This window comes from Caenorhabditis elegans, chromosome IV, assembly GCF_000002985.6.
Source record: "Caenorhabditis elegans chromosome IV".
NCBI classification, from domain to species: Eukaryota; Metazoa; Nematoda; class Chromadorea; order Rhabditida; family Rhabditidae; genus Caenorhabditis; species Caenorhabditis elegans.
This window is the reverse complement of record NC_003282.8, coordinates 15,289,807-15,309,705: the sequence shown is the minus strand read 5'-3', so window position 1 is coordinate 15,309,705 and position 19,899 is coordinate 15,289,807. Positions and strand designations below refer to the sequence as shown.

At 32.8% G+C, this 19,899-nt stretch overlaps 4 protein-coding genes and 89 non-coding genes across 93 annotated transcripts; 29 read left to right on the top strand and 64 right to left on the bottom strand.

Annotated features, from left to right (window-relative positions):
• The first annotated feature begins 290 nt into the window (after positions 1-290).
• 21ur-7085 lies at positions 291-311 on the top strand. The gene has a single exon (NR_062525.1).
• On the bottom strand, positions 298-7,255 carry best-21 (Bestrophin homolog). The gene is made up of 8 exons (NM_070445.6): positions 7,177-7,255; positions 4,432-4,542; positions 3,885-4,019; positions 2,907-3,231; positions 1,607-1,684; positions 1,029-1,172; positions 598-773; positions 298-473 (listed from the first exon to the last, which is right to left on the bottom strand). The coding sequence occupies exons 1-8, from the start codon at positions 7,242-7,244 to the stop codon at positions 323-325; spliced, it is 1,188 nt and encodes a 395-aa protein (NP_502846.2). The 5' UTR covers positions 7,245-7,255; the 3' UTR covers positions 298-322.
• Positions 881-901, top strand: 21ur-2160. Its single transcript, NR_062524.1, has one exon.
• Positions 911-1,025, bottom strand: Y73F8A.1170. The gene has a single exon (NR_062523.1). It is a non-coding gene; the product is annotated as an Unclassified non-coding RNA Y73F8A.1170 (non-coding RNA).
• On the top strand, positions 911-1,026 carry Y73F8A.1167. The gene has a single exon (NR_062522.1). It is a non-coding gene; the product is annotated as an Unclassified non-coding RNA Y73F8A.1167 (non-coding RNA).
• 21ur-4029 lies at positions 1,167-1,187 on the bottom strand. Its single transcript, NR_062521.1, has one exon.
• Positions 1,171-1,191, bottom strand: 21ur-14997. The gene has a single exon (NR_062520.1).
• On the bottom strand, positions 1,510-1,530 carry 21ur-3448. The gene has a single exon (NR_062519.1).
• Positions 1,841-1,861, top strand: 21ur-12117. The gene has a single exon (NR_062518.1).
• On the top strand, positions 1,842-1,862 carry 21ur-2297. The gene has a single exon (NR_062517.1).
• On the top strand, positions 2,727-2,747 carry 21ur-7378. Its single transcript, NR_062516.1, has one exon.
• 21ur-5617 lies at positions 3,273-3,293 on the bottom strand. The gene has a single exon (NR_062515.1).
• On the top strand, positions 3,434-3,454 carry 21ur-9025. Its single transcript, NR_062514.1, has one exon.
• 21ur-6214 lies at positions 3,515-3,535 on the bottom strand. Its single transcript, NR_062513.1, has one exon.
• On the bottom strand, positions 3,517-3,537 carry 21ur-15684. The gene has a single exon (NR_062512.1).
• On the top strand, positions 3,658-3,678 carry 21ur-3059. The gene has a single exon (NR_062511.1).
• Positions 3,659-3,679, top strand: 21ur-2250. The gene has a single exon (NR_062510.1).
• 21ur-13384 lies at positions 3,761-3,781 on the top strand. The gene has a single exon (NR_062509.1).
• 21ur-9494 lies at positions 4,099-4,119 on the top strand. The gene has a single exon (NR_062508.1).
• On the top strand, positions 4,101-4,121 carry 21ur-10060. The gene has a single exon (NR_062507.1).
• 21ur-5082 lies at positions 4,102-4,122 on the top strand. The gene has a single exon (NR_062506.1).
• 21ur-10688 lies at positions 4,197-4,217 on the top strand. The gene has a single exon (NR_062505.1).
• Positions 4,406-4,426, top strand: 21ur-9848. The gene has a single exon (NR_062504.1).
• Positions 4,558-4,578, bottom strand: 21ur-8848. Its single transcript, NR_062503.1, has one exon.
• 21ur-13650 lies at positions 4,649-4,669 on the top strand. The gene has a single exon (NR_062502.1).
• On the bottom strand, positions 4,680-4,700 carry 21ur-2088. The gene has a single exon (NR_062501.1).
• 21ur-3522 lies at positions 5,108-5,128 on the bottom strand. The gene has a single exon (NR_062500.1).
• On the bottom strand, positions 5,109-5,129 carry 21ur-8952. Its single transcript, NR_062499.1, has one exon.
• 21ur-3430 lies at positions 5,111-5,131 on the bottom strand. The gene has a single exon (NR_062498.1).
• On the bottom strand, positions 6,443-6,463 carry 21ur-14690. The gene has a single exon (NR_062497.1).
• Positions 6,444-6,464, bottom strand: 21ur-10564. The gene has a single exon (NR_062496.1).
• Positions 6,544-6,564, bottom strand: 21ur-12767. The gene has a single exon (NR_062495.1).
• Positions 6,672-6,692, top strand: 21ur-10076. Its single transcript, NR_062494.1, has one exon.
• Positions 6,889-6,909, top strand: 21ur-4942. The gene has a single exon (NR_062493.1).
• 21ur-591 lies at positions 6,969-6,989 on the bottom strand. The gene has a single exon (NR_062492.1).
• 21ur-12910 lies at positions 6,970-6,990 on the bottom strand. Its single transcript, NR_062491.1, has one exon.
• 21ur-7369 lies at positions 7,126-7,146 on the top strand. The gene has a single exon (NR_062490.1).
• 21ur-13170 lies at positions 7,130-7,150 on the top strand. The gene has a single exon (NR_062489.1).
• Positions 7,155-7,175, top strand: 21ur-549. Its single transcript, NR_062488.1, has one exon.
• Positions 7,256-7,441: 186 nt separating the features above from the next.
• Positions 7,442-7,462, bottom strand: 21ur-10282. Its single transcript, NR_062487.1, has one exon.
• Positions 7,463-7,497: 35 nt separating this feature from the next.
• 21ur-5058 lies at positions 7,498-7,518 on the bottom strand. Its single transcript, NR_062486.1, has one exon.
• 21ur-4961 lies at positions 7,501-7,521 on the bottom strand. Its single transcript, NR_062485.1, has one exon.
• A 100-nt stretch (positions 7,522-7,621) lies between these two features.
• On the bottom strand, positions 7,622-7,642 carry 21ur-4498. The gene has a single exon (NR_062484.1).
• A 353-nt stretch (positions 7,643-7,995) lies between these two features.
• Positions 7,996-8,016, bottom strand: 21ur-2378. The gene has a single exon (NR_062483.1).
• A 65-nt stretch (positions 8,017-8,081) lies between these two features.
• 21ur-8649 lies at positions 8,082-8,102 on the bottom strand. The gene has a single exon (NR_062481.1).
• 21ur-8935 lies at positions 8,082-8,102 on the top strand. The gene has a single exon (NR_062482.1).
• Positions 8,083-8,103, top strand: 21ur-12734. Its single transcript, NR_062480.1, has one exon.
• Positions 8,104-8,372: 269 nt separating this feature from the next.
• On the bottom strand, positions 8,373-8,393 carry 21ur-7596. Its single transcript, NR_062479.1, has one exon.
• Positions 8,394-8,702: 309 nt separating this feature from the next.
• 21ur-9871 lies at positions 8,703-8,723 on the bottom strand. Its single transcript, NR_062478.1, has one exon.
• Positions 8,724-8,789: 66 nt separating this feature from the next.
• On the bottom strand, positions 8,790-8,810 carry 21ur-627. The gene has a single exon (NR_062477.1).
• A 96-nt stretch (positions 8,811-8,906) lies between these two features.
• On the bottom strand, positions 8,907-8,927 carry 21ur-7333. The gene has a single exon (NR_062476.1).
• Positions 8,928-9,004: 77 nt separating this feature from the next.
• On the bottom strand, positions 9,005-9,025 carry 21ur-10652. Its single transcript, NR_062475.1, has one exon.
• A 64-nt stretch (positions 9,026-9,089) lies between these two features.
• On the top strand, positions 9,090-9,110 carry 21ur-2755. Its single transcript, NR_062474.1, has one exon.
• A 168-nt stretch (positions 9,111-9,278) lies between these two features.
• 21ur-9062 lies at positions 9,279-9,299 on the bottom strand. The gene has a single exon (NR_062473.1).
• A 92-nt stretch (positions 9,300-9,391) lies between these two features.
• Positions 9,392-9,412, bottom strand: 21ur-12411. Its single transcript, NR_062472.1, has one exon.
• A 132-nt stretch (positions 9,413-9,544) lies between these two features.
• On the bottom strand, positions 9,545-9,565 carry 21ur-6962. The gene has a single exon (NR_062471.1).
• 21ur-11072 lies at positions 9,548-9,568 on the bottom strand. The gene has a single exon (NR_062470.1).
• Positions 9,569-9,636: 68 nt separating this feature from the next.
• Positions 9,637-9,657, bottom strand: 21ur-7336. Its single transcript, NR_062469.1, has one exon.
• 21ur-8687 lies at positions 9,640-9,660 on the bottom strand. Its single transcript, NR_062468.1, has one exon.
• Positions 9,661-10,190: 530 nt separating this feature from the next.
• Positions 10,191-10,211, bottom strand: 21ur-7160. Its single transcript, NR_062467.1, has one exon.
• A 385-nt stretch (positions 10,212-10,596) lies between these two features.
• On the bottom strand, positions 10,597-10,617 carry 21ur-4226. The gene has a single exon (NR_062466.1).
• 21ur-12929 lies at positions 10,598-10,618 on the bottom strand. Its single transcript, NR_062465.1, has one exon.
• Positions 10,619-10,801: 183 nt separating this feature from the next.
• On the bottom strand, positions 10,802-10,822 carry 21ur-11357. The gene has a single exon (NR_062464.1).
• A 178-nt stretch (positions 10,823-11,000) lies between these two features.
• Positions 11,001-11,021, top strand: 21ur-3575. Its single transcript, NR_062463.1, has one exon.
• Positions 11,022-11,184: 163 nt separating this feature from the next.
• Positions 11,185-11,205, bottom strand: 21ur-4859. The gene has a single exon (NR_062462.1).
• 21ur-11283 lies at positions 11,188-11,208 on the bottom strand. Its single transcript, NR_062461.1, has one exon.
• Positions 11,209-11,270: 62 nt separating this feature from the next.
• 21ur-12803 lies at positions 11,271-11,291 on the bottom strand. The gene has a single exon (NR_062460.1).
• Positions 11,292-11,454: 163 nt separating this feature from the next.
• Positions 11,455-11,475, bottom strand: 21ur-14783. The gene has a single exon (NR_062459.1).
• 21ur-4543 lies at positions 11,456-11,476 on the bottom strand. The gene has a single exon (NR_062458.1).
• Positions 11,477-11,592: 116 nt separating this feature from the next.
• On the bottom strand, positions 11,593-11,613 carry 21ur-2155. Its single transcript, NR_062457.1, has one exon.
• Positions 11,614-11,832: 219 nt separating this feature from the next.
• Positions 11,833-11,853, bottom strand: 21ur-8669. The gene has a single exon (NR_062456.1).
• Positions 11,834-11,854, bottom strand: 21ur-2050. The gene has a single exon (NR_062455.1).
• Positions 11,855-12,315: 461 nt separating this feature from the next.
• On the bottom strand, positions 12,316-12,336 carry 21ur-4545. The gene has a single exon (NR_062454.1).
• Positions 12,337-12,426: 90 nt separating this feature from the next.
• On the bottom strand, positions 12,427-12,447 carry 21ur-6317. The gene has a single exon (NR_062453.1).
• Positions 12,448-12,968: 521 nt separating this feature from the next.
• 21ur-2679 lies at positions 12,969-12,989 on the top strand. Its single transcript, NR_062452.1, has one exon.
• A 104-nt stretch (positions 12,990-13,093) lies between these two features.
• On the bottom strand, positions 13,094-13,114 carry 21ur-5693. The gene has a single exon (NR_062451.1).
• Positions 13,115-13,281: 167 nt separating this feature from the next.
• On the bottom strand, positions 13,282-13,302 carry 21ur-833. The gene has a single exon (NR_062450.1).
• A 569-nt stretch (positions 13,303-13,871) lies between these two features.
• On the bottom strand, positions 13,872-13,892 carry 21ur-10428. The gene has a single exon (NR_062449.1).
• A 51-nt stretch (positions 13,893-13,943) lies between these two features.
• On the bottom strand, positions 13,944-13,964 carry 21ur-5681. Its single transcript, NR_062448.1, has one exon.
• Positions 13,965-14,314: 350 nt separating this feature from the next.
• Y73F8A.10 (Fibrinogen C-terminal domain-containing protein) lies at positions 14,315-15,366 on the bottom strand (the record flags this gene model as incomplete). The annotated part of the gene is made up of 4 exons (NM_070444.3): positions 14,315-14,519; positions 14,581-14,688; positions 14,735-14,880; positions 15,114-15,366. The coding sequence occupies 4 exons, from the start codon at positions 15,364-15,366 to the stop codon at positions 14,409-14,411; spliced, it is 618 nt and encodes a 205-aa protein (NP_502845.2). The 3' UTR covers positions 14,315-14,408.
• Positions 15,367-15,391: 25 nt separating this feature from the next.
• Positions 15,392-15,412, bottom strand: 21ur-11724. The gene has a single exon (NR_062447.1).
• Positions 15,413-15,532: 120 nt separating this feature from the next.
• Positions 15,533-15,553, bottom strand: 21ur-2164. Its single transcript, NR_062446.1, has one exon.
• 21ur-5720 lies at positions 15,541-15,561 on the top strand. The gene has a single exon (NR_062445.1).
• Positions 15,562-15,723: 162 nt separating this feature from the next.
• On the bottom strand, positions 15,724-15,744 carry 21ur-9732. The gene has a single exon (NR_062444.1).
• A 263-nt stretch (positions 15,745-16,007) lies between these two features.
• 21ur-14080 lies at positions 16,008-16,028 on the top strand. The gene has a single exon (NR_062443.1).
• A 234-nt stretch (positions 16,029-16,262) lies between these two features.
• Positions 16,263-17,799, bottom strand: pqn-91 (Prion-like-(Q/N-rich)-domain-bearing protein; the record flags this gene model as incomplete). Its single annotated transcript, NM_070443.3, has 2 exons — positions 16,263-17,468; positions 17,746-17,799. The coding sequence occupies 2 exons, from the start codon at positions 17,797-17,799 to the stop codon at positions 16,263-16,265; spliced, it is 1,260 nt and encodes a 419-aa protein (NP_502844.1).
• A 220-nt stretch (positions 17,800-18,019) lies between these two features.
• 21ur-3989 lies at positions 18,020-18,040 on the bottom strand. Its single transcript, NR_062442.1, has one exon.
• Positions 18,021-18,041, bottom strand: 21ur-2316. The gene has a single exon (NR_062441.1).
• Positions 18,042-18,443: 402 nt separating this feature from the next.
• pqn-90 (Prion-like-(Q/N-rich)-domain-bearing protein) lies at positions 18,444-19,805 on the top strand (the record flags this gene model as incomplete). Its single annotated transcript, NM_070442.1, has 2 exons — positions 18,444-18,500; positions 18,600-19,805. 2 exons carry the CDS (start codon positions 18,444-18,446, stop codon positions 19,803-19,805), a joined length of 1,263 nt encoding a protein of 420 aa, NP_502843.1.
• 21ur-8387 lies at positions 18,518-18,538 on the bottom strand. Its single transcript, NR_062440.1, has one exon.
• On the bottom strand, positions 18,519-18,539 carry 21ur-3017. Its single transcript, NR_062439.1, has one exon.
• Y73F8A.1169 lies at positions 18,570-18,765 on the bottom strand. Its single transcript, NR_062438.1, has one exon. It is a non-coding gene; the product is annotated as an Unclassified non-coding RNA Y73F8A.1169 (non-coding RNA).
• On the bottom strand, positions 19,641-19,800 carry Y73F8A.1165. Its single transcript, NR_062437.1, has one exon. It is a non-coding gene; the product is annotated as an Unclassified non-coding RNA Y73F8A.1165 (non-coding RNA).
• Positions 19,806-19,899: the final 94 nt, after the last annotated feature.

Here is a 19,899-nt window from a genome sequence, read left to right as displayed (position 1 = left end):
TTTTGCCAAAATTTTCCGGTTGGAGAGCCAATCATCTTAATTTTGCTGTTTGAATTCTGTTTCAAGGAACTGAAACATCACAGAAATTTTTTTGAACAATAATCATTATATTTCAATCATTACATTTCTTAAATTTCTAGACAATATTATCTAAATTAACATTTCAGATTTAAAATTCATTTCAGTTTTAAAGCTATTATTCTTGATTTTTTGTTTCATTTGCAAATTTTTAAACAAAAAATTTCCGTTTCAGATAGTTTTCAAAAAATCACGTTTTGAAATTTTTTCAATTCTGTTGTGGATGCTAATTTTATTCAAAAAATCAATTTGGCGGATCCTGACGGAAAGAAGATGAATTGGATGATGTACCGGATGAAAATGGGTGCACCATGTTTAGAACCTTTGTAAATGGATTTTTATGTTGGGAGATTGCAACTGCAGAAGGCGGAGCTTGAGAACCATTTTTTGTTGGGCTGAAAAAATAATTGTCTGTTTCTCTATTTCGGTATAAGCAGTTAGTTCACAAGTACATTGATAATCTTGTTAATATTTTTTTACAAGAGATGTACTCTAAAAAAATCCAAAAATAAAACTAACTGGCACCAATACATAGTTCCCGATTCATCATCAGGTTCATCGAGTTTCAGTGGCGGACAAGAATCATGACACGTGTCGACTATTTCGATTCCAGTTGACATATTTCTGTCAATCAACCAATTACATTCGAAATCATCATCGTCTTCTCCGAGAGGATTCAGTAATGCTTCGGCTACCTGGAAAATGAAATATAAATGAGTTTTTATGGAAAAAAGCTGCATACAATTGATATAAAGTAATGTTTCAAAGTGTTGTCTAAACTTGGGAGGAAATAAATGGATATTCATCTTGTTTGCTAATTTAAAAAAAACTCGTAGTTAGAAGAATTATAAGAGCGCCCGACATTTACCGGGTTCCACCTTCACCATTTTTTAAAAGAAAATATCGGAACCCGGTAGATGTCGGGCGCGGAACAAAGTTTAACTTCCTACCTTCATCCACCCGACAAAAAATACAAATTGCAAAATTGTCATAATTGGGACAATCGATTGAGCTTCAGTTGGCGGAGCCGAGAGAAGATATTGACGGGATACCAGACAAATGATGAAGTAGACACGTACAGCGAGGAAAACGACCTAGAAGGAAATGCAACGAACATAAATTTTAGAGAAGTTATTTTGGAGACTTGGTGAAACATGAAACAAAAAAAATATTTTACCTTTTTGAGCGGAACTTTCGTTAAGAAATTCATGTATCTGATATTTGTTTTCAATTTTCGTTTCTTAGAATAAATGGAAGTGTTGTCGGTTCTGCCCTTCGAGGATCAATCCCAACAGCCTTACGGTACTCTAATATCGGTTCCCACATTGAATAGCCCACTATTCTTAACCAATATTAGAACTGTTGAATATTCCTCCAATTATTATCTCTTTATTACATTTTATTTCACTCAAACTACAGACATTCTACACAGTTTCCACAGGATGAGTCACATCAATTATAAAATTGGTTAAGACTTTTAACATTTTTGTGAAACAGGTATTTTTAGAAAAACCTCAATTTAACTGACCTGTGGATAGGCGATGGGAATTGGAACCCAATCATATTTTGTTAGCATTTCCATAGATTGACGGAATTCTTTAATGTTCTGGAAATAAGAATTATGAGAAAAAAACTCTTCTGGGATTGCAGTCCACTTTAAAATTTTTTTACAGTTCTATAAAGCTAAGATGGAACAGGGTTACGAAAAACAAATTTGCTGTTTCATCATACCGATGTATTTGGTAATACATAGTGTGAAACATTAGTATTAGTATCTAAGGGCTACCACGGTGTGGATTTTTAAACGAAAATTCAAAAAAAAAAATTCCAAGAATTAATTCTTTCTTACCCATAGCGTGAAACGTGGCATTTTTTTAATTTATTTCCAGTTTTTCTCTGTTTTATTTCAGCCAATTTTCAGCTATCTCACAGTATTTTTCAAATTTTTTTTTGAAATTATTGAAGTTAACTACTCTGTCCCAAAGCTCACAAACCAAGAAGAAGCTCAGGCAACAGCAACATCATCAAAAGCAAGGCTAAAGATAAGAGGAAAAAGTAAGACTTAAACATTGTTATCTGAAAGTTTCTTTAAAATTTTTAGGCTCTGAAACTTCACCAGTGTCTCCGACAGGTTTATATCTACAAATCTGATATAAATTTGGGTACCCTTACCGTCTTAGTTTTTGAGAAAAACACCATAGTTTGCAAAGAGTCAACTAAAATTAAGGACTACGCTCCCGTAAAAGCCGTAAAGCGTAAAAGCGTAAAAGAATTGAATCGTATCTTCTTTTTGGTATATTTCTTCCGCTAGTGCTGTTGCCTGAGCTTCTTCTTGGTTTGTGAGCTTTGGGACAGAGTAGTTAACTTCAATAATTAAAAAAAAATTGAAAAATACTGTGAGATAGCTGAAAATTGGCTGAAATAAAACAGAGAAAAACTGGAAATAAATCAAAAAAATGCCACGTTTCACGCTATGGCTAAGAAAGAATTAATTCTTGGAACATGTTTTTTTTTTGAATTTTCGTTTAAAAATCCACACCGTGGCTACAGATAAGTTTTCAGATTTTCTAATAAATTTGTCAAATTTCGGAAAAAAAAACTCTGTTTCAAAATGCAGATAAACTTTTCTTCTACTACAATAATGCTAATGCAGAAGGCAAATCCAGATTCCAAAAATTAAACACAAAAAAGTTTTTTGAATTCCAATAGGCTTCAAAAAGCCTACAGTACCCTTACTATTGAAATCAAAGGCACAACACTGGGCCTCTTTAATGTCTACTGTGGAAAAAAGCACTGAAAATTCCCTGCAATTTCCCTTCCAAACTCACCATCAAAACCGAGTTCATACTCTGCACAGAATCCACATTTTTCGTCTCAAACATGGCTTTATGCACCAATTGATTTGCCCAATGTGTTGGCAACCAATACTTATTATACATTGTATCACACTTGTACATTCTCTCCAATTCGTCTCTATACAAAAATCCTCCCGAAACCAGTGACTCCATTGTCGGAAAACGCCGACGAACTCTCATTGAAATGTCACGGAGCACGAGAACTTGCGACAAGACGAGATATCGGATTATTGTGCGGCGGAGCACTTTTGCAGCGTGATCTGTACCGGCGACCAGGGTGCCCACTGATAGGGCCACGCTGAAACAAGATTTGATTCGGAAATATGAATGTTTTATTTTGAAATTGAATTCTCCTTGAGAACGCTTCTAACTTTAAAACAACCACTTTATCTTCTTCCTGAAGCAGTAAAGTTTTAGTAAATATTTTTGTAACTGTAAATTTAATTTGATGTGTACTGTTTCAGAAAATAGATAAATATACTTTTTTGAATTATAGGAGATCTAGTGTTCCTATAGCGTAAATTTCTACAAGTCTTCTATAAAAAATCAAATGTTTATAAACTTCAAAAACTATGAATTTTTTTCAAGCAATTACATTGTAATTAAATGTTAAAAAGTCATTGTTTTTTAGAAAGAAATATGAAACAGCAGATAATTGGAAAATCAGGTAAAAGTTTTCCTGTTTCAAGACGTTAGTATATTTACTGAAATAAATCTGTAATAATTCAACGTGTATGTTCGGGTTGGTTCTAAAACTAAGTTGTAGTATTTTTAAACTTCAGCCGTTTCATGTAGCCTATACAATTTTTCACTAAACTCTAAGGAAATCCCACCGGCGTAGTTGGTTGTGAAACAAAATGTATATTTTCAAACTTTGAACAATGAGTTCTGTGATTTTTCAATAAAGGTATTTTAATTGTAATCATTCAATGCCTACTTTCAAAAACCTACTTTTCAATAAATCCAATATTTGTGAAAACTGATCTCCATCTGTCGACAACAATTGTCACAAAGAATCCGAGCATGAAAGTGAGTGGAATGTGTATTAAACGAACATTTAAGTGAATGGCAGAGTATTCGAAAAATCTGAAATTACAATTTTCATTGAATTAAAGCTTTAATGTTTCATTATATTGATATTAAACCATGGCGAACAAGGTACAAGTATTCCTCGACTATTTCGCCAAAAACACAGTGTCTAAGTTTTTAAATGTCACTACATTTTCATACTGTTAATATTATAAAAATAAAAAAAATCGGAGGTGAATTTTCTGTCAGACAAAAATTATTAATAAAAACTGAATTTGGAAAGCTGTTGCAACAAAGAAAACGTGCTAAAAAATTGTCGTAAACGTTTTTTTTTTCACAAAATACATCATTTCATTTCTAGTAAGACTGTTTTGAAAAATTATTTTTGAAAAAAAACTCTGGTCCGAAGGGGTTGTATGAAAAGATATGGAACAATTCTTGAATGGGATGTTCATTCATGAAATCTTACTTTTGTTGATCTTCAGTCATTAAATATCGATAAACCATCTGAACAACTGCGAATGCAATAACCCACATCGTTAGTTCCCATCTCACTGATTTCCAGATCGAACCCCGCCATCTGAAAATTGTTAACATTCGTGAAAATGTTGTATAACTACCAGAGTTTATAACTAGAATTTGTTTCACAGTTTTGTGAAACCGTAAATTTTGATAAAGGATATTATTAACAAATCATTCAAATTTGGATCCAATTAAAAAAATATTAAAAACGTACTAATGCAAGAACAACATGACAGTATTTACCTGCACATTATGAAACTGAACAAACATATGGTAACATGTATATTGTTTGATATTTGCAAATTGTAAAACTAAAATGAATGAATACATTTAAGTATCTATTAAAATGTACATCAAAGCTATAAAACAATATCCCTCTCAAAAAATCGTGAATTACTTTGGATAATTATTTTTTGTTCTGCAAGAGTATCAAAATAAAATTGATAATTGAAAAATTAGAAATTGAAGAATTTTTTTAATATTTTAAGAAGGTTTTTGTGAATTTTATGAAACAATTTTTTAATTTTTTTTTCATTAGGTTGTTGGAAGTTTTTTTTTAATTTTTAAAACAACTGTAAATTTCTTGATGAGTTTTAAACGAATTTTTCACGGTTAAAATTTTTAAAGCAATCTACAAAGGTACAATAATAATTTTAAAAAACTCAAACCTAAAATGAAAATATGAAACATATCATTTTTTATTTGAAATTCTTAAAAGTCTCAATTATTTGAAATGTAGCAAGATTTTTTTAGTTCACAATTTTTACAAAGAATTCAGTAAAATATGAAACCTAGAATATCATTCTTCAAAAAATGCCTGAAAATTATTAAATTACTGTTGGGAAGTCACGTGAACGTCCTGTGTGGCACTAACGTGTTCGCCCGGACGTGAAGATCTTATCACAACATTCCACGTATTGGTTATTTATTATGATGACAAATGAGCTCTTGATTTTCACGAGTATCTAATATACTCTCTATCCTGCTCAACTGCACATCTGTGAACTATCAATTATTGCTTATTTCTTGCTCAATAAACTCTTCTACAAGATCAATACATAACAATTGGCGATCAGGATCTTTCGGGCTCACTGCACCACTGGCTTCATGCACATGTCTACTTAGAAGAAAAGACCTCTGAGGTATTGTTTTGATCTACACATGTCTACTGGGAAGAAAAGACCTCTGAGGTGGATCAGGTCAGCTTTGGGAAGAGGCACCTGCCGTGCTCTCTGCAGTTGCAGTCAAGGTGGACAGGAGCGGCTTCTGGATTGAAGTCGAAAAGAAGAAGGAATCATTGCTCAACTCTTTTGAAGATGCGAGTGAAGGCCACCTATGCGTTTCAAATGCTCAGTCATTGGACGACTGCACAAATTGTTATTGGTCATAACATGATCCACAACCAGGAACTGGGATACAACAGGTTGATGGTGGAACAGGCGGAATCAGTGTGGATGATTCAAGGTTGTGTCTAATATTCAGGCAGCAACGTTTTTTAGTCTGTTGGTGAAGGTTGGATAGACATCAAAAATATTTCGATTGGTACGGGAAGTGTGGCTAACTTGGAACCCGCAATTGGAGGATGTGAACACCGAAGTACCGTGTGCAAAGGATTGGCAATATCGACGGTCACACTGGAGGGTGGTCCGTGAGAACCTCAGAAGACATCCGTGGATGGCTCCTCACCAAAGCTCTCGTTTGTCATTGAAGAGGGGAGATCTTGGGTATCTACGTGTACCTAACCCTTAACGTGGATATGAAGATCGTGTAACGTGAACTTATTATCTATGTATACTAACTTTCTATTCATTCCTTAGTTATGTAATAATAAACTACTCGTCTTCGCCTCCTTGTTCGGCCTCGAATACATAACAATTACACTTTGAAAAAAATTGTTTTTTTTTGTCAATAATTATTTAATTTTAAAGCAAAATAACTATGAAAAAAAAGTACATTACTGGATAAAGAACACAATAACAATTGAATGATTTTGCTTGAAGTTGAAAAAATAGTATTTTTGAAACGTTAATCTTTTCGGAAGTTTCTAAAGTAAAAAAAAGCACAAAATGCGCTATTGAAAGTGCAGCACCACTGAATAGCTTTAAATTAAGTACACATTGAAGCGGTTGATTGAATAAATTCTGTTTTACTGATAGCTTATGATTACATCTGTTTAAAGGTTTTCGTTTAATAAAATGAAAACTATCATATTGGAAAACATTGGAACAAAAGAAATTTGTCTGGAAATTTGGAAAACTTGATAAAATTTCAAATTTCTGTCACATCATTTTCTCTAACAAAAGTAATTTTTTTAAATCGATTTTTGAGTTTAGGTTTTCAAATTTTGAAAAATATATTCTGTTTCGGTATACTTTTAAATTTCATAGTTAAAACATTGATTCAGTAGGGTTTTGAAATCTTGAATACCAATTTTTGATTATGGTTACCGCAGTAACTTTTTTCAAATTCGTTTTAATGAAGTTAGGTACTTACTTTGCACATTCAATGCACTTTCACTAAAACGTTTGAATTAAATACATAACGAAGCAGTTGAAAATTTTTGTTTAAAAAAAACAAAAAAAAAATTATTTTTCACTGTTTCATTGTTTCCTTATTATTACACCTGTTAAAAGGTTTTCGTTTATTGGTTTATTTAACAGGACACTTCAATCAATATGACAAGAACACTTACGTCATTAACAACTTCACGAACGTGAAGGAATTAACCGATGACACTTCCTGGTTGTAATTGACGGTCATCGCCGACAACCGCGGTTTCTAAAGTGAGAAAAATGATGAAGTGGTGGTGGTGAAGAAGATGTGGAAACTTTTTTTTTCCCCAGACTGTACACAGAGAGAAATAAAGGAACAAAACACAGAAAAAGAACTAGTTCTGATAAATTTTGATATTATCAAATGAATGGAAGAAAAATATACTCACCGGATTCGGCATTGGAATTGTCATTTTTTCAGCGGAAGTCATCTGCAATTGTGATGAGAGGTTAAGGGGTAAAGTTGAAACATACGATTACGACTACGGATTTTTTTTGGTTAATTCTAATGAAAACCAATTGAAACAATATTTTCCAAAAATTGAAAAAGTATTAGTTACTAAGGAGACTAATGTTTCTTTCTCGTGTTCAATTTTAATAAATACAACAAAATACAAATCGTTGATGCTATGAATGCGTTTGTTGAAACAATATTTTACAAAATGTTGAGAGAGAACTACATTTCCGTAGTGTTGCAAAAAAAATAAAATGAGAATATATGGGAACATTTTTAATTTTGGAAGTAATACATGTTTGTTCGGTTTCATTTAGAGGCTGAAATAGAAGCTTCCAAAATTCAAGCCTGTGAGCTGTCGGCCGCAATATTTTGAAAACTAATAATAGGGAAATGGACTTTTATAGTAAAAAAAAGTATGATAACATAGCATTTTACAAATGTTTTCGTTTCAAAAAATTTAGTTTTCAAAAAAAAACCTTAACAACTCTGTAAATACACAGTTTGGAACAAGTTGCAGACCTCATTATAAAATTTTAATTTTGAAATGTTTCATGTTGATGGTAAAACAGATCATTCAAATAACCGTGATTTTCTTTCTAGCTTCAAACATCATCTAAATGTAACGACTCATTATTTAAAAGAGAAAGGCATAAAGGTATAAAAATTTCAATTTCATTGTGAAGTTGTGATTTTTTAAACGGCGATAAAATTTTTTAAAAAGTTTAATATTTAGTTTAAAGCAATGGCCTAATTAAAAATGCCTGCCTGCATGCTTACGTTTCTTTCTACTGTTTTCTTTGCAATTCTAATCCGCATATTGCCTAATTTCAATAAAAGTTTTATATAATCTATTGGAATTCTCAATTGATGAAATTATTTTTTGAAACCGGAAACACAAGATTGTAAGGCTTTCTTGCATAATTTTATTAATACTCCATGAAACCGTAAAACAATTTTCGGTTCATAATTTCAGCTCAGAAATGAAAGAATCTACTAAGCCAACCAGACTAAAACTGAAAAAAGTGAGTGATATAAAATGATCTTCTACTGAATAACTGAGTACTCTGTCGTATTTACTCATGTTCTCTGAATAAATTTTTTAGCGAGTTGGGAGCAGATTTCTGATAGTAGAAAAAAAAGAAGAGAATTGGAACTATTTATATCAAACAGTAAAATGCGTAACTACGAATAATAGAAATTTTAAATGCTGGATTTAAAATAGCCAGTTCATTGAAAAAATTTTAATTTTGAATATTTAAAACATTTTTGTAACAGAAAATTAAATTAGCAAAATTTATTTGTGAACAACTCTTGACAACACGTAAATAAATTTGCTTGAATTTTATTAATTTTTTGAAACAGTGAAGTTTGTAATTGTCATCGAGACGTACTTTTTCTTACATTACATACATTGTATTACAAATGAAGGAATCACTGAAGTAAGCTCACAAAATTAAAAAAAAAACAGATTTTTGAAACAGTAAATTTTTGAAATCGACTTAGAATTTTTAGAATGAAATATGGAAATGACAACAGCTTTCGTGATTTGTTCAGTTTCTAAAACAACTTATCAAAACAGAAAAGTTTTATAAACAGTTAAAAGAAATAGATTTGATGTTCATTATAGCAAAAAAGAGGCCAAGAACTGAGGTAAAGCGGTGATTAATATGCAGAGATGATCTACTGAATAATTTAAAATTCTGTCGTATTTTTTCATGTTCTCTGAGCGTATTTCTGGATGACCCATGAGGTGTGATTTCTGATGGCTGGGATCTGACGGAATAATTACATTCTATTCACTGATTAGCAATCGTTTTCGTAGTTACTCGGAACAAATAAAATTGTTGAAACAGGAATATTTAGAACGGCAAAAAATTTTGGCGTTTGTTATCATTCAGGTTTTAATTTTGGGAATAATATCGTCAACCAAATAATTAACATTCCGATAACGACTTGCTGAAACAGCCAGCTTCGAGAGTTGAGATCAAATTATGGAAATAATTTGTTAAACTTGAAACCTTGATTCTAGAGAAATTTCTGTTTTGAATCATTGGAATAAATATGCGATTACGACAACGGATTTTTTTTGGTTAATTTTAATGAAAACCAATTGAAACAATATTTTCCAAAAATTAAAAAAAAAATTAGTTACTATTTAACGAGAATAATGTTTATTGGTTCATTTTTAATTAAAAAAAATTCTTGAAACAGTATGTTAAAAATGAAATTTTTGTTGCTATAAATGCGTTTGTTGAAACAATATTTTACAAATAGTTGAGAGAACTAAATTTCCGTAGGTGTCAGTTATGAAAACGCGTATTGAAGCGGCAACTTTCTTTAAGAATTTAAGAATTTACTAATACGTTTTGATTATTGGCGTGTGTAAAAAACCTTATTAAAAATTACTAAATTGTAATTTTGAGCACAACCATAGTATTCAGTTTTTAGATTAAAACTTAAAAAAAAAATTTCATTGACTAAATTTAAGAAATTAGAAAGCACAACTATCAAACGAATTTTCATTTCAGTAATAAAGAAAATGCTATCACCGACCAAAATTTAACTGCAAAAACTGACTGACATAAAATGATCTACTGAATAATTCAAAATTCTGTCGTATTTTCTCATGTTCTTTGAGAATATGACCCACGAGGTGATTTCTGATAGCTCGGCTGAGTACTAATTCCAATATTAATGGGAATCTTTATTGGATTCGGAATGGAATGTTCTGCCAGTTCGAAAAATTACATAACATCCGTGAAACGGCAATTTAAATTTCGAACTATTTGCAAATTTTTAATGTAAATATTTTAAAAGTGATCAGTCAGGTCACGTGGTGTTAGGATGTCCGTTTACGATTGATCTACAAAAACTGCGGGAAGTTTTTGCCCGGAAAAATGTGACGTCAGCACACTCCTAACCGTGCGAAATCGGTTTAAAATCCGCGTCTAGACGCGTCTAATTTCCAGCAATTCTCGTAGATCAAACTGAAACGAGACACTCTGATACCACATATTAGGCTGAAATTTCAGTGAACAAATTTTGAGAATTGTTTTCCTTTGATATTCCTTGACTTGTTTTTCCTAGCCTACATTGAATAAAATCCAAGAATAAGATCCAAAGAATCATCAAAAGGTGGTTGATGTTATAAATTAAATTACCGAAACAGTAATTTTATTCCTTGGCTCATGGGATCCAAAGTACTGAATTCAAAATTGAATTGTTTTGATCCGCATCTTGAGCATAATATATTTTTGGATAACCCATGAGAATGATTTCTGATGACTAGGCTGATTCAAAACTACATTTTGATTTTTGTTGAAAGGAAAATCAATGGAGCTGTCAGTTAGAAATGTATGAAATCATTGAAACAGCAATTCAACTTAGTGAACTTTTTTGAAATGTAGAAAAATTCTCCAAATATTCAGACGTTTTGCAAATTGGTTAGTTGAAAGTAGTGGCTGTTTTAACAGGCTCTCAAAAGAACATAATTTAAAATATGTGCAGTATCTGTAGACCTCCAATTTGAATCATTGAAACTTTACAAAATTTTATAAAAATATAAACTTTATTGGACAGAACGTGAAAAAAAAACACTTATTTAGTACTAAAACTTAATTTTTATTAACTTTTTGAAATATTTTAAGAGATAAAGCATGTATCAAAGTAAGATTCAAATCATTGCCCCGGATTCAAAAGGTGTACATGTTGATCGCTATCAGACGATTATAGTCGTATATTTCTCAAAAAATTGAAACAGTAATTAAAGTTTAATTGAAAACATGAAAACTCTTTAAACTGAAAATGTATGTATTTGAATTTTTTGAAAACTTCTGTGAAACTGTAATTTTTTGTTTAGTTTTTGCTTCTAAGTATTTGGGCGAGTTTTTTCAGAAAAAAAACGCATTGAATTTGATTTTCCTGCTGCCAATTATAGTAACATCAGAATCTTGAATGGCCAGTTAAAACCGAAGTTGCTCCAATTAAAAATAAAAATCCAAGAATTTATAAAACATCTTTGTGAAACTGTAATTTTTTATTTATTTCAACGAATTTAGTTTCGAGTATTTCAGCGTATTTATTCAATTTTTCTGCAAATAATCAGTACATGAGTCGTGTAATGTGGAAATAAAATAACGACTTTCGATAACGACTTTCTGAAACAGCCAGCTTGAAGAATTACGATCAATTTATAGAAATAATTTGTTAAACTTGAAACCTTGATTCTAGAGCAATTCCTGCTTTGAAATATACGATTATGTATACAACGGAATTTTTTTTGTTCATTTTAATAAAAACCAATTGAAACAGTATTTTCCAAAAATTGAAAAAAAAATTAGTTACAAACGAGATTGAGAGAACTACATTTCCGTAGGTGTCAGTTATAAAAACGCGTATTGAAGCGGCAACTTTCTTTAAGAATTTAATAATACGTTTTGATTAATGGATTCTGTTAAAAAGAAGAAAAGACACTGAAAATTGTAATTTTGAGCAGAACCGTAAATTCCAGATTTTTAAAACTTAGATTCAAGTTCATAAAATCTTTCACTGACGAAATTTAAGAAATTCAAAGGAACGTGTACACATCACAATTATCAAACGAATTTTCAATTCAGAAATAAAAAAAATGCTATCGCGGCCGAAATGTAACTGCAAAAACTGACTGACATAAAATGATCTACTGAATAATTTAAAATTCTGTCGTATTCTCTCATGTTCTTTGAGAATATGACCCACAAGATGATTTCTGATAGCTCGGCTCACTAACTAGGGACTAATTTGAATTTCAATGTTAACTTTTCTCAAATTTTGTAAGAATTTTCTTCTACTATAGTATCTACTATTAAATGTTTTGCCAGTTAGAAAAAATACATAATTTCCTTGAAGCAGCATTCTAAATTTCGAACTTTTTGTAAATTTTTAAAGTAAATATTCTTAATATGATCAATCAGAATTAATTACGTGGTTGTTATAAAATTATAAATAAAATTGTCGAAACAGTAATTTTACAATAATTGTTGGCGGAAAAGACTTCATTTGCGTTGGCGCCAACTGTAAGAAAACTTGTTGAAACGGTAACTTTTTTCTGCATTTTCTGAATAATTTAAAATTTTGTCGTGTTTTTAATGTTCTCTGAAAATATTTTTTGATGACTCATGAGAATGATTTCTAATTTCTTTTTTTTAATTTCTGTTTTTCAATAAATCATTTTTAGTTGGAAATTTATGAAATCATTGAAACAGCAATTCAAAATAATGTACTTTTTGTTAAATTTTGGAGTATTTTCAGAATAATCAATCATTCCGGCTCTAAATCGAGTGATAAACTGGAAATTATGAGTTTTTGTTGTAAAATGAAAATTAATAATTTAGTAGAAACGTTAGCTCAATATTCCTAGCCGGAGTTTTGCAAAGTGGTTAGTTGAAAGACTGTTTTAACATACTCTCAAAAGAACATATTATAAAATATGTGCAGTACATGTGGACCTCCAATTTAAATCATTGAAACTCTACAAAATTTTGTAAAAATATGAACTTTATTGGACAGAACGTGAAAAAAAAACACTTGATTACTACCAAAACTTAAAGATTCAAATCAAAAACACCAACTTCTTAAAAAAACTGAAAATGCATGTATTTGAATTTTTTTTAACACTTTTGTGAAACTGTAATTTTTTGTTAAATTTTTTGCTTCTAAGTATTTGGGTGAATTTTTTTTTCAGAAAAAAACCCATTGAATTTGATTTTCCTGCTGCCAATTATAGTAACATCAGAAATTTGAATGACCAGTTAAAATCCAGGATCTTCCAGTAAAAATTAAAAATCTAAGAACTTATTAAATAACTTTGTGAAACTGTAATTTTTTATTTATTTTTAATGAATCTAATTTCAAGTATTTCAGCGTATTTATTCAATATTTCTGCAAATAATGAGTACATGAGTTGCATAATGTGGAGATAAAAATTCTTGCCTACCTTGCGAACTTTTCTATTCGCTAACTCAGTTACCAAAAAAAAATTTGAAAACTAGTAAATCTCTACTGACACCAAATTTCACAAAAAACTGCAAATGAGTAGGCGACTGGCAGGCGCCAGAAGATGTACCTGCCTACCTTGGGAAACAATAATTTCAGAAAAACGAAATCTAATTTCAAATACCTTCTTTCTTATGCCAAGATGTCGTAACTGTTAAAACTTTTTTGGCGAATTTTATGAGGGAACAGTCTTAAGAGGCAATTCTCTAGGCAAATATGCTCCTTATTATTTTTATTGGCTCTGACACTCAATAATTTTTATGTTAAAAATTTCAAATCAAGTATATTCTGTAGATTTCTGAAATTTACACAAGTTATTGAATTTATAAATTTGCTTAACTAATTTTTTTTTCAACAATTCTAATAGTAAGTTAACGAATACTTAACTCTTACAATAAAAATTAAGTATAACAGCAGAAAGTGACGATTCCAAGCAAAGCAGGTTTGAAAAGTAAGTACTTTTACATGAAGATTTTGAAACAGAAATTTTTAATTTTTAATTTTTCATCAAAATTTTTTGCAACATAACAAGTTTAATAATCAATTAGTTTTTCTTTAAGTTTTCATAAAATATTGTTTCCAAAAATGTTATTCCTTTAGTACAACACACTAATTTCAAAAAACAAACCGGTGTCCTGAAAATTTTGATTTAAAAACTTTGAAAATATGAGAAAAACAATTAAGAGGTAAAAACAAGTTGAAAACTAACGTCAAACATAATAAGTACTTAAAGAAACCAAAAAAAAATGTATTGCGCAAGTGTCACAAAAATAAAAGACCAAGCTACAAACTACAATGTAGTGTGTTAAAATTAGTTTATTCGAATTTTTAGCTTCAATCGATATTGAATTTTGCATTTGAAAAAATGTTTTAATATGCTCATCATCCCAGTGGCACAAAACATTGCATCTCGGTGATTCTGAAGCGATAACCCATCCCATTCCACATAGTTCCATTGACTTTCTGCTCATTTGCTCCGGGACTCAAGTCAACCTTCAATTCAAAAAAATGTGTTAATCAATTTCCTTAAACTATTTAAATTCCAAATATCTACCATTCCAGGGATTTTGGTTATATACCAGTCCTGATCATCTCCACATTGCATACCAAATTGGGAGAAATAATCGATTTTGTTGGCCCCGTTGAAAACCGGATAGAATCTCTGAAAACTAAGAAAAAATGGAAGCGGATAACTATCAAAAACTTACAAAACTGGTCAGTAGGTATGGATTCAGTGTAAAAACTGATGGCGGACCGGCCGCCAAATAACTATTTGGCTGATTTTGGGCGCAAAGAATTTCGTACAAACATCCGTCGTCTGATACTTCTGAGACTTGAAGTTTGTTGAGAAAACCTGAAAATAGTGATATTTACCGTTTTCCATGAATATCTATACAGTAATCCTACAGTACTCACGGTCTTGTACTCAACCAAAAAAAATTAGGCGTGCTCAACGCAGACTTTGGTTTATGTCGGCTGCGTATTCATCACAGGATAAACCAAAGGTCAAACTATAAACTACAAACTACAAACTACAAATTACAAACTACAAACTACAATACTAACAGACGTTAAGTTCTAAAATACCTGTATTAAATGAATTCGGTGATGAACAGTCGCACTTTGTTCGGGATATTTCTGTTATAATTTTAGAAATTTTAGTGGTCGTAGTAGAAATAAGTGTTGTCGAATAGCTAGCAGTTGTAGAACTTTTCACAATTTCCCCGGTTTCAATAGTATTTGAAACAGTGGATGGAGACGTTTTCTCGGGCAGAACACATGCTAAACTATCTGGAAACCCATAAGCCGCCAGGAAGATCAAAAATACACCTAGACCCATTTCTATTGCTGGTTGGAGAACTGTTTCCTTTTTTATATGAGTGCTAATGAGGTCTCATTACAGTTTTCAAATGCATATTGATTAGATGAAACGTGTATGTTATGTTAATTTGAGCAAAAAAAAGTTTCGGTTTCATAATTTTTGTTTAAAATTCGAGGGGAAATGCTTATTTAATGCTATATTCCTAGTGAAAAAAGTAAAAGTACCCGAACTTTTAAAAACTATATGAAACAGTGGATTTCTAAAAAGTTATTTTGTCAATGCTGCTTTGCAAAAAAAGTTAGAAATTTCCATTTTGTAGTTAATAAGTGATATTCAATGGTTTTTCTTTAGCATAAGCTTAATTTTTTTTTGTTTCTTTTTTGACTTAAAAAAAAATTAAAACTCGAATGTGGGTATGAGTTTTTAAGGGAGTAACGGAACAGTGATTTTTTTTTGTTTTGCAGCAGTCTTCAAAATATGGCACACGAGCCAGTTAGTAGGGAGCATTAATCAAATTAAGCTTCCAAGAAATATATAATTCATCAATCTTTAAAAAACTTATTAAATTATTGAAAACAAATAATACAATACGGACGCAAACAAACACTTTTTAATGTTCCAGGTAATTTTCAAAACAACTGCGCAATGAAAACGCTCAATTTATGGATGTAAATGTCTTTTAAAATGAAAAAACAATTTTTTTATGATACTGACTCTAGTTTTTAATTTCAAAGAGGTAGTTAAGCATGATAAATTATCCTCTTAGAAAAATAAAATTACATTCTAAAGTTGATTTATTATTTTTCAACTGTAAAATAAATGAACATGATCGTTAATATTATTTATTGCAAAAATATAAATAAGTATTGTATTGTATATACACATAACTAGTGTCACAATTATACATTGGATGACTACATTCTCTTGCAACATTGTCCATTTCCACACGGAGAATAGTTTTGCTGGCAAGAGCAGGAGTTGACTGATTGAGTGAGGCATGGCATCTGGACTAGTTGAGCAGTAGAGCACGATTGATAGCATGATTGGGTGCATGCTGGAGCACATTGCTGCATTGGTTGTTGTTGTTGAATGCATTGTTGTTGGCATGATTGTTGGCATTGTGGAACACATTGAGCAGATTGAGACACTGAAGGTTCTAGGATGACAGTCACAATTTGTGGAGCAACAACTGGAGATTGGCATGCTGATTGGCATTGCTGACATTGTGGAGCAGCTGGTTGCTGACATTGTGGAATACATTGTTGTTGGCACTGTTGAGTCTGTTGGCACGAAGTTTGACATTGTTGGCAAGCTGGTGCAGATGGAAGTGTGCATTGTGGAGCACACTGTTGCTGGCAAACTGGAGCATACTGCTGGCAAGTATTCTGGCACTGCTGGCACTGTGGAGCTGATGGCTGTTGGCATTGAGGAGCACACTGTTGTACGCATTGTGGAGCTGCTTGCTGACAGGTTGTCTGGCATGGTTGAGTACATTCCTGATAGCACTGTTGAACTGGAACTTGTTGTAGAAGACATTGTTGTTGACACTGTTGTTGGCATTGTGGAGCACATTGAGCAGAGATTCCCAAGTTGACATTGATGACTTGTGGAGCAACAGTTGGAGCACATTGTTGAACACATTGCTGCTGACATTGTGGTTGACATTGTTGAATTGGTTGAGCTTGAACACATTGTTGAGTGCACTTTTGTTGGCATTGTGGAACACACTGGACTGTGACTGGAGCTGGAGCAACACAGGATTGTTCACAGGCTGGCATGCAAGATGGTTGACATTGGACTGGAGCTGGAGCAGCTATTTGAGTATAACAGGAAGACGTCTGACAAGTCTGCTGGCATGAAGATTGACACTCATTCATAGATGGAGCAAATTGACATTGGTTCTGGCAAGACTGCTGACAAGCTGGAGCACATTGAGAAGTTTGCACTTGGTAAGTTACTTGCTGAACTGGTTGGGCACATGAGCAGGATGTCTGGACTGGAGCAGTGTTCTGACACGAACAACTGTACTGTTGTGGTTGAGTTGCTTGTTGGCATGAACAACTTGGTTGAACTTGTGAAGCACAACCACATGATTGACGTTTATCACGAATTGATGTTGCCTGGAAAAAACTTCTGTGAACTTGGAAAACAAGCATTTTGTTGCTAACATCGATTACGTCCAACAAATATTTGTAAGATGTGGGCACTTAGAAAACTAGACCGTATTATCAAGAACATTTTGAAAAAACTGTACATGATGAATTTTTCATCAAGTGATGGAAAATTGTTGTAGTTAATATAATATTTTTAATTATTAATAAACCGAAATACTAACTGAAAAAGTTTAGAAATGTCGTGCCATTCTAAAAGTGAAAGTACAATGAAACTTTATCAAACCTCGATAAGCAGACAGCTGGAAGCAAAGAGAGCTACAAATACGATGAAACGCATGATAATGGTTGAAGAAGCAGGGCTTGATGATTTCCACAGATATCAAGGCTTTATATACCCCCTCAAACACTGCTTGCGTACGATTATAGCAATGTAAAAAAATAGTGCCGGAAAAAATAGTCCAAGAGTTCAAGTCTTGTAATTTCGAATGGCTATTGTGAGAGCAAACAAAAAGGTGTTTCTAATAATGAGTGGCGTCAAAAGGCAATAAACAATTTAAAATCGTTTTGTCGAAATCCGAACTCTAAAGTTCAACAGGTAACCCTTTCATTACTTTTCTGAAAATGTAAACGAAATTTTTTGGTACACATAGTTAAGCGGAAACTCGGCGCAATCCAAAAAAAAAACACTGTATCAGTGCAAACGCGCACCCAACCTCTTTTTGATCTTTGCAACTTGCCGTGCCCTCAAGAAATAGTGTGTGTAAGACTGGGAGGCGACGAGCGTGTTTTTTGGTTCATTTGCCATGTTATCATTGTTATGTTTGCGCTGAGCATGAAGCCGGTTGATGGATGGAGTTTGATAAGTGGGACGGAACTGTTTGATGGCTAATGAAACAGGGTTGTAGGACGTTGGTATAAAAGTCGGAAAAATTAAAACAAGGGCATCAATTGTCTCTTAGCAGCTCTTCAATCATATTGACAATGCGTTTTATTACAATTGCAGCAGTTCTTCTTGTTTCTAGCCTTCTTATTGTTGAGGTACGATTTGTATTACTGTTGCTTCACTTACTTTCTGAATTATCTGTAGAATTAGTTAACAATTTATATGTACACCTTGAAACATTATATTATTTCTAGGCATCTTCAATTCGTGATAAACGTCAATCATGTGGTTGTGCTTCACAAGTTCAACCAAGTTGTTCATGCCAACAAGCAACTCAACCACAACAGTACAGTTGTTCGTGTCAGAACACTGCTCCAGTCCAGACATCCTGCTCATGTGCCCAACCAGTTCAGCAAGTAACTTACCAAGTGCAAACTTCTCAATGTGCTCCAGCTTGTCAGCAGTCTTGCCAGAACCAATGTCAATTTGCTCCATCTATGAATGAGTGTCAATCTTCATGCCAGCAGACTTGTCAGACGTCTTCCTGTTATACTCAAATAGCTGCTCCAGCTCCAGTCCAATGTCAACCATCTTGCATGCCAGCCTGTGAACAATCCTGTGTTGCTCCAGCTCCAGTCACAGTCCAGTGTGTTCCACAATGCCAACAAAAGTGCACTCAACAATGTGTTCAAGCTCAACCAATTCAACAATGTCAACCACAATGTCAGCAGCAATGTGTTCAACAATGTGCTCCAACTGTTGCTCCACAAGTCATCAATGTCAACTTGGGAATCTCTGCTCAATGTGCTCCACAATGCCAACAACAGTGTCAACAACAATGTCTTCTACAACAAGTTCCAGTTCAACAGTGCTATCAGGAATGTACTCAACCATGCCAGACAACCTGTCAGCAAGCAGCTCCACAATGCGTACAACAGTGTGCTCCTCAATGCCAACAGCCATCAGCTCCACAGTGCCAGCAGTGCCAGAATACTTGCCAGCAGTATGCTCCAGTTTGCCAGCAACAGTGTGCTCCACAATGCACACTTCCATCTGCACCAGCTTGCCAACAATGTCAAACTTCGTGCCAACAGACTCAACAGTGCCAACAACAATGTATTCCACAATGTCAGCAACCAGCTGCTCCACAATGTCAGCAATGCCAATCAGCATGCCAATCTCCAGTTGTTGCTCCACAAATTGTGACTGTCATCCTAGAACCTTCAGTTTCTCAATCTGCTCAATGTGTTCCACAATGCCAACAATCATGCCAACAACAATGCATTCAACAACAACAACCAATGCAGCAATGTGCTCCAGCATGCACCCAATCATGCTATCAATCGTGCTCTACTGCTCAACTAGTCCAGATGCCATGCCTCACTCAATCAGTCAACTCCTGCTCTTGCCAGCAAAACTATTCTCCGTGTGGAAATGGACAATGTTGCAAGAGAATGTAGTCATCCAATGTATAATTGTGACACCAGTTATGTGTATATACAAGACAATACTTCTTTATACTTTTTTAATAAATAATATTGATAACTTTAAGTT

Coding starts and splice junctions, on each gene's coding strand:
- best-21 (NM_070445.6), bottom strand. CDS start 7,244: ATGACCGTCAATTACAACCAGGAAGTGTCATCGGTTAATTCCTTCACG. Junction 3,232..3,884: donor AATATTGGATTTATTGAAAA/GTAGGTTTTTGA, acceptor ATCTTGTTTCAG/CGTGGCCCTATCAGTGGGCA. Junction 774..1,028: donor TTTTTGTCGGGTGGATGAAG/GTAGGAAGTTAA, acceptor TTCATTTTCCAG/GTAGCCGAAGCATTACTGAA.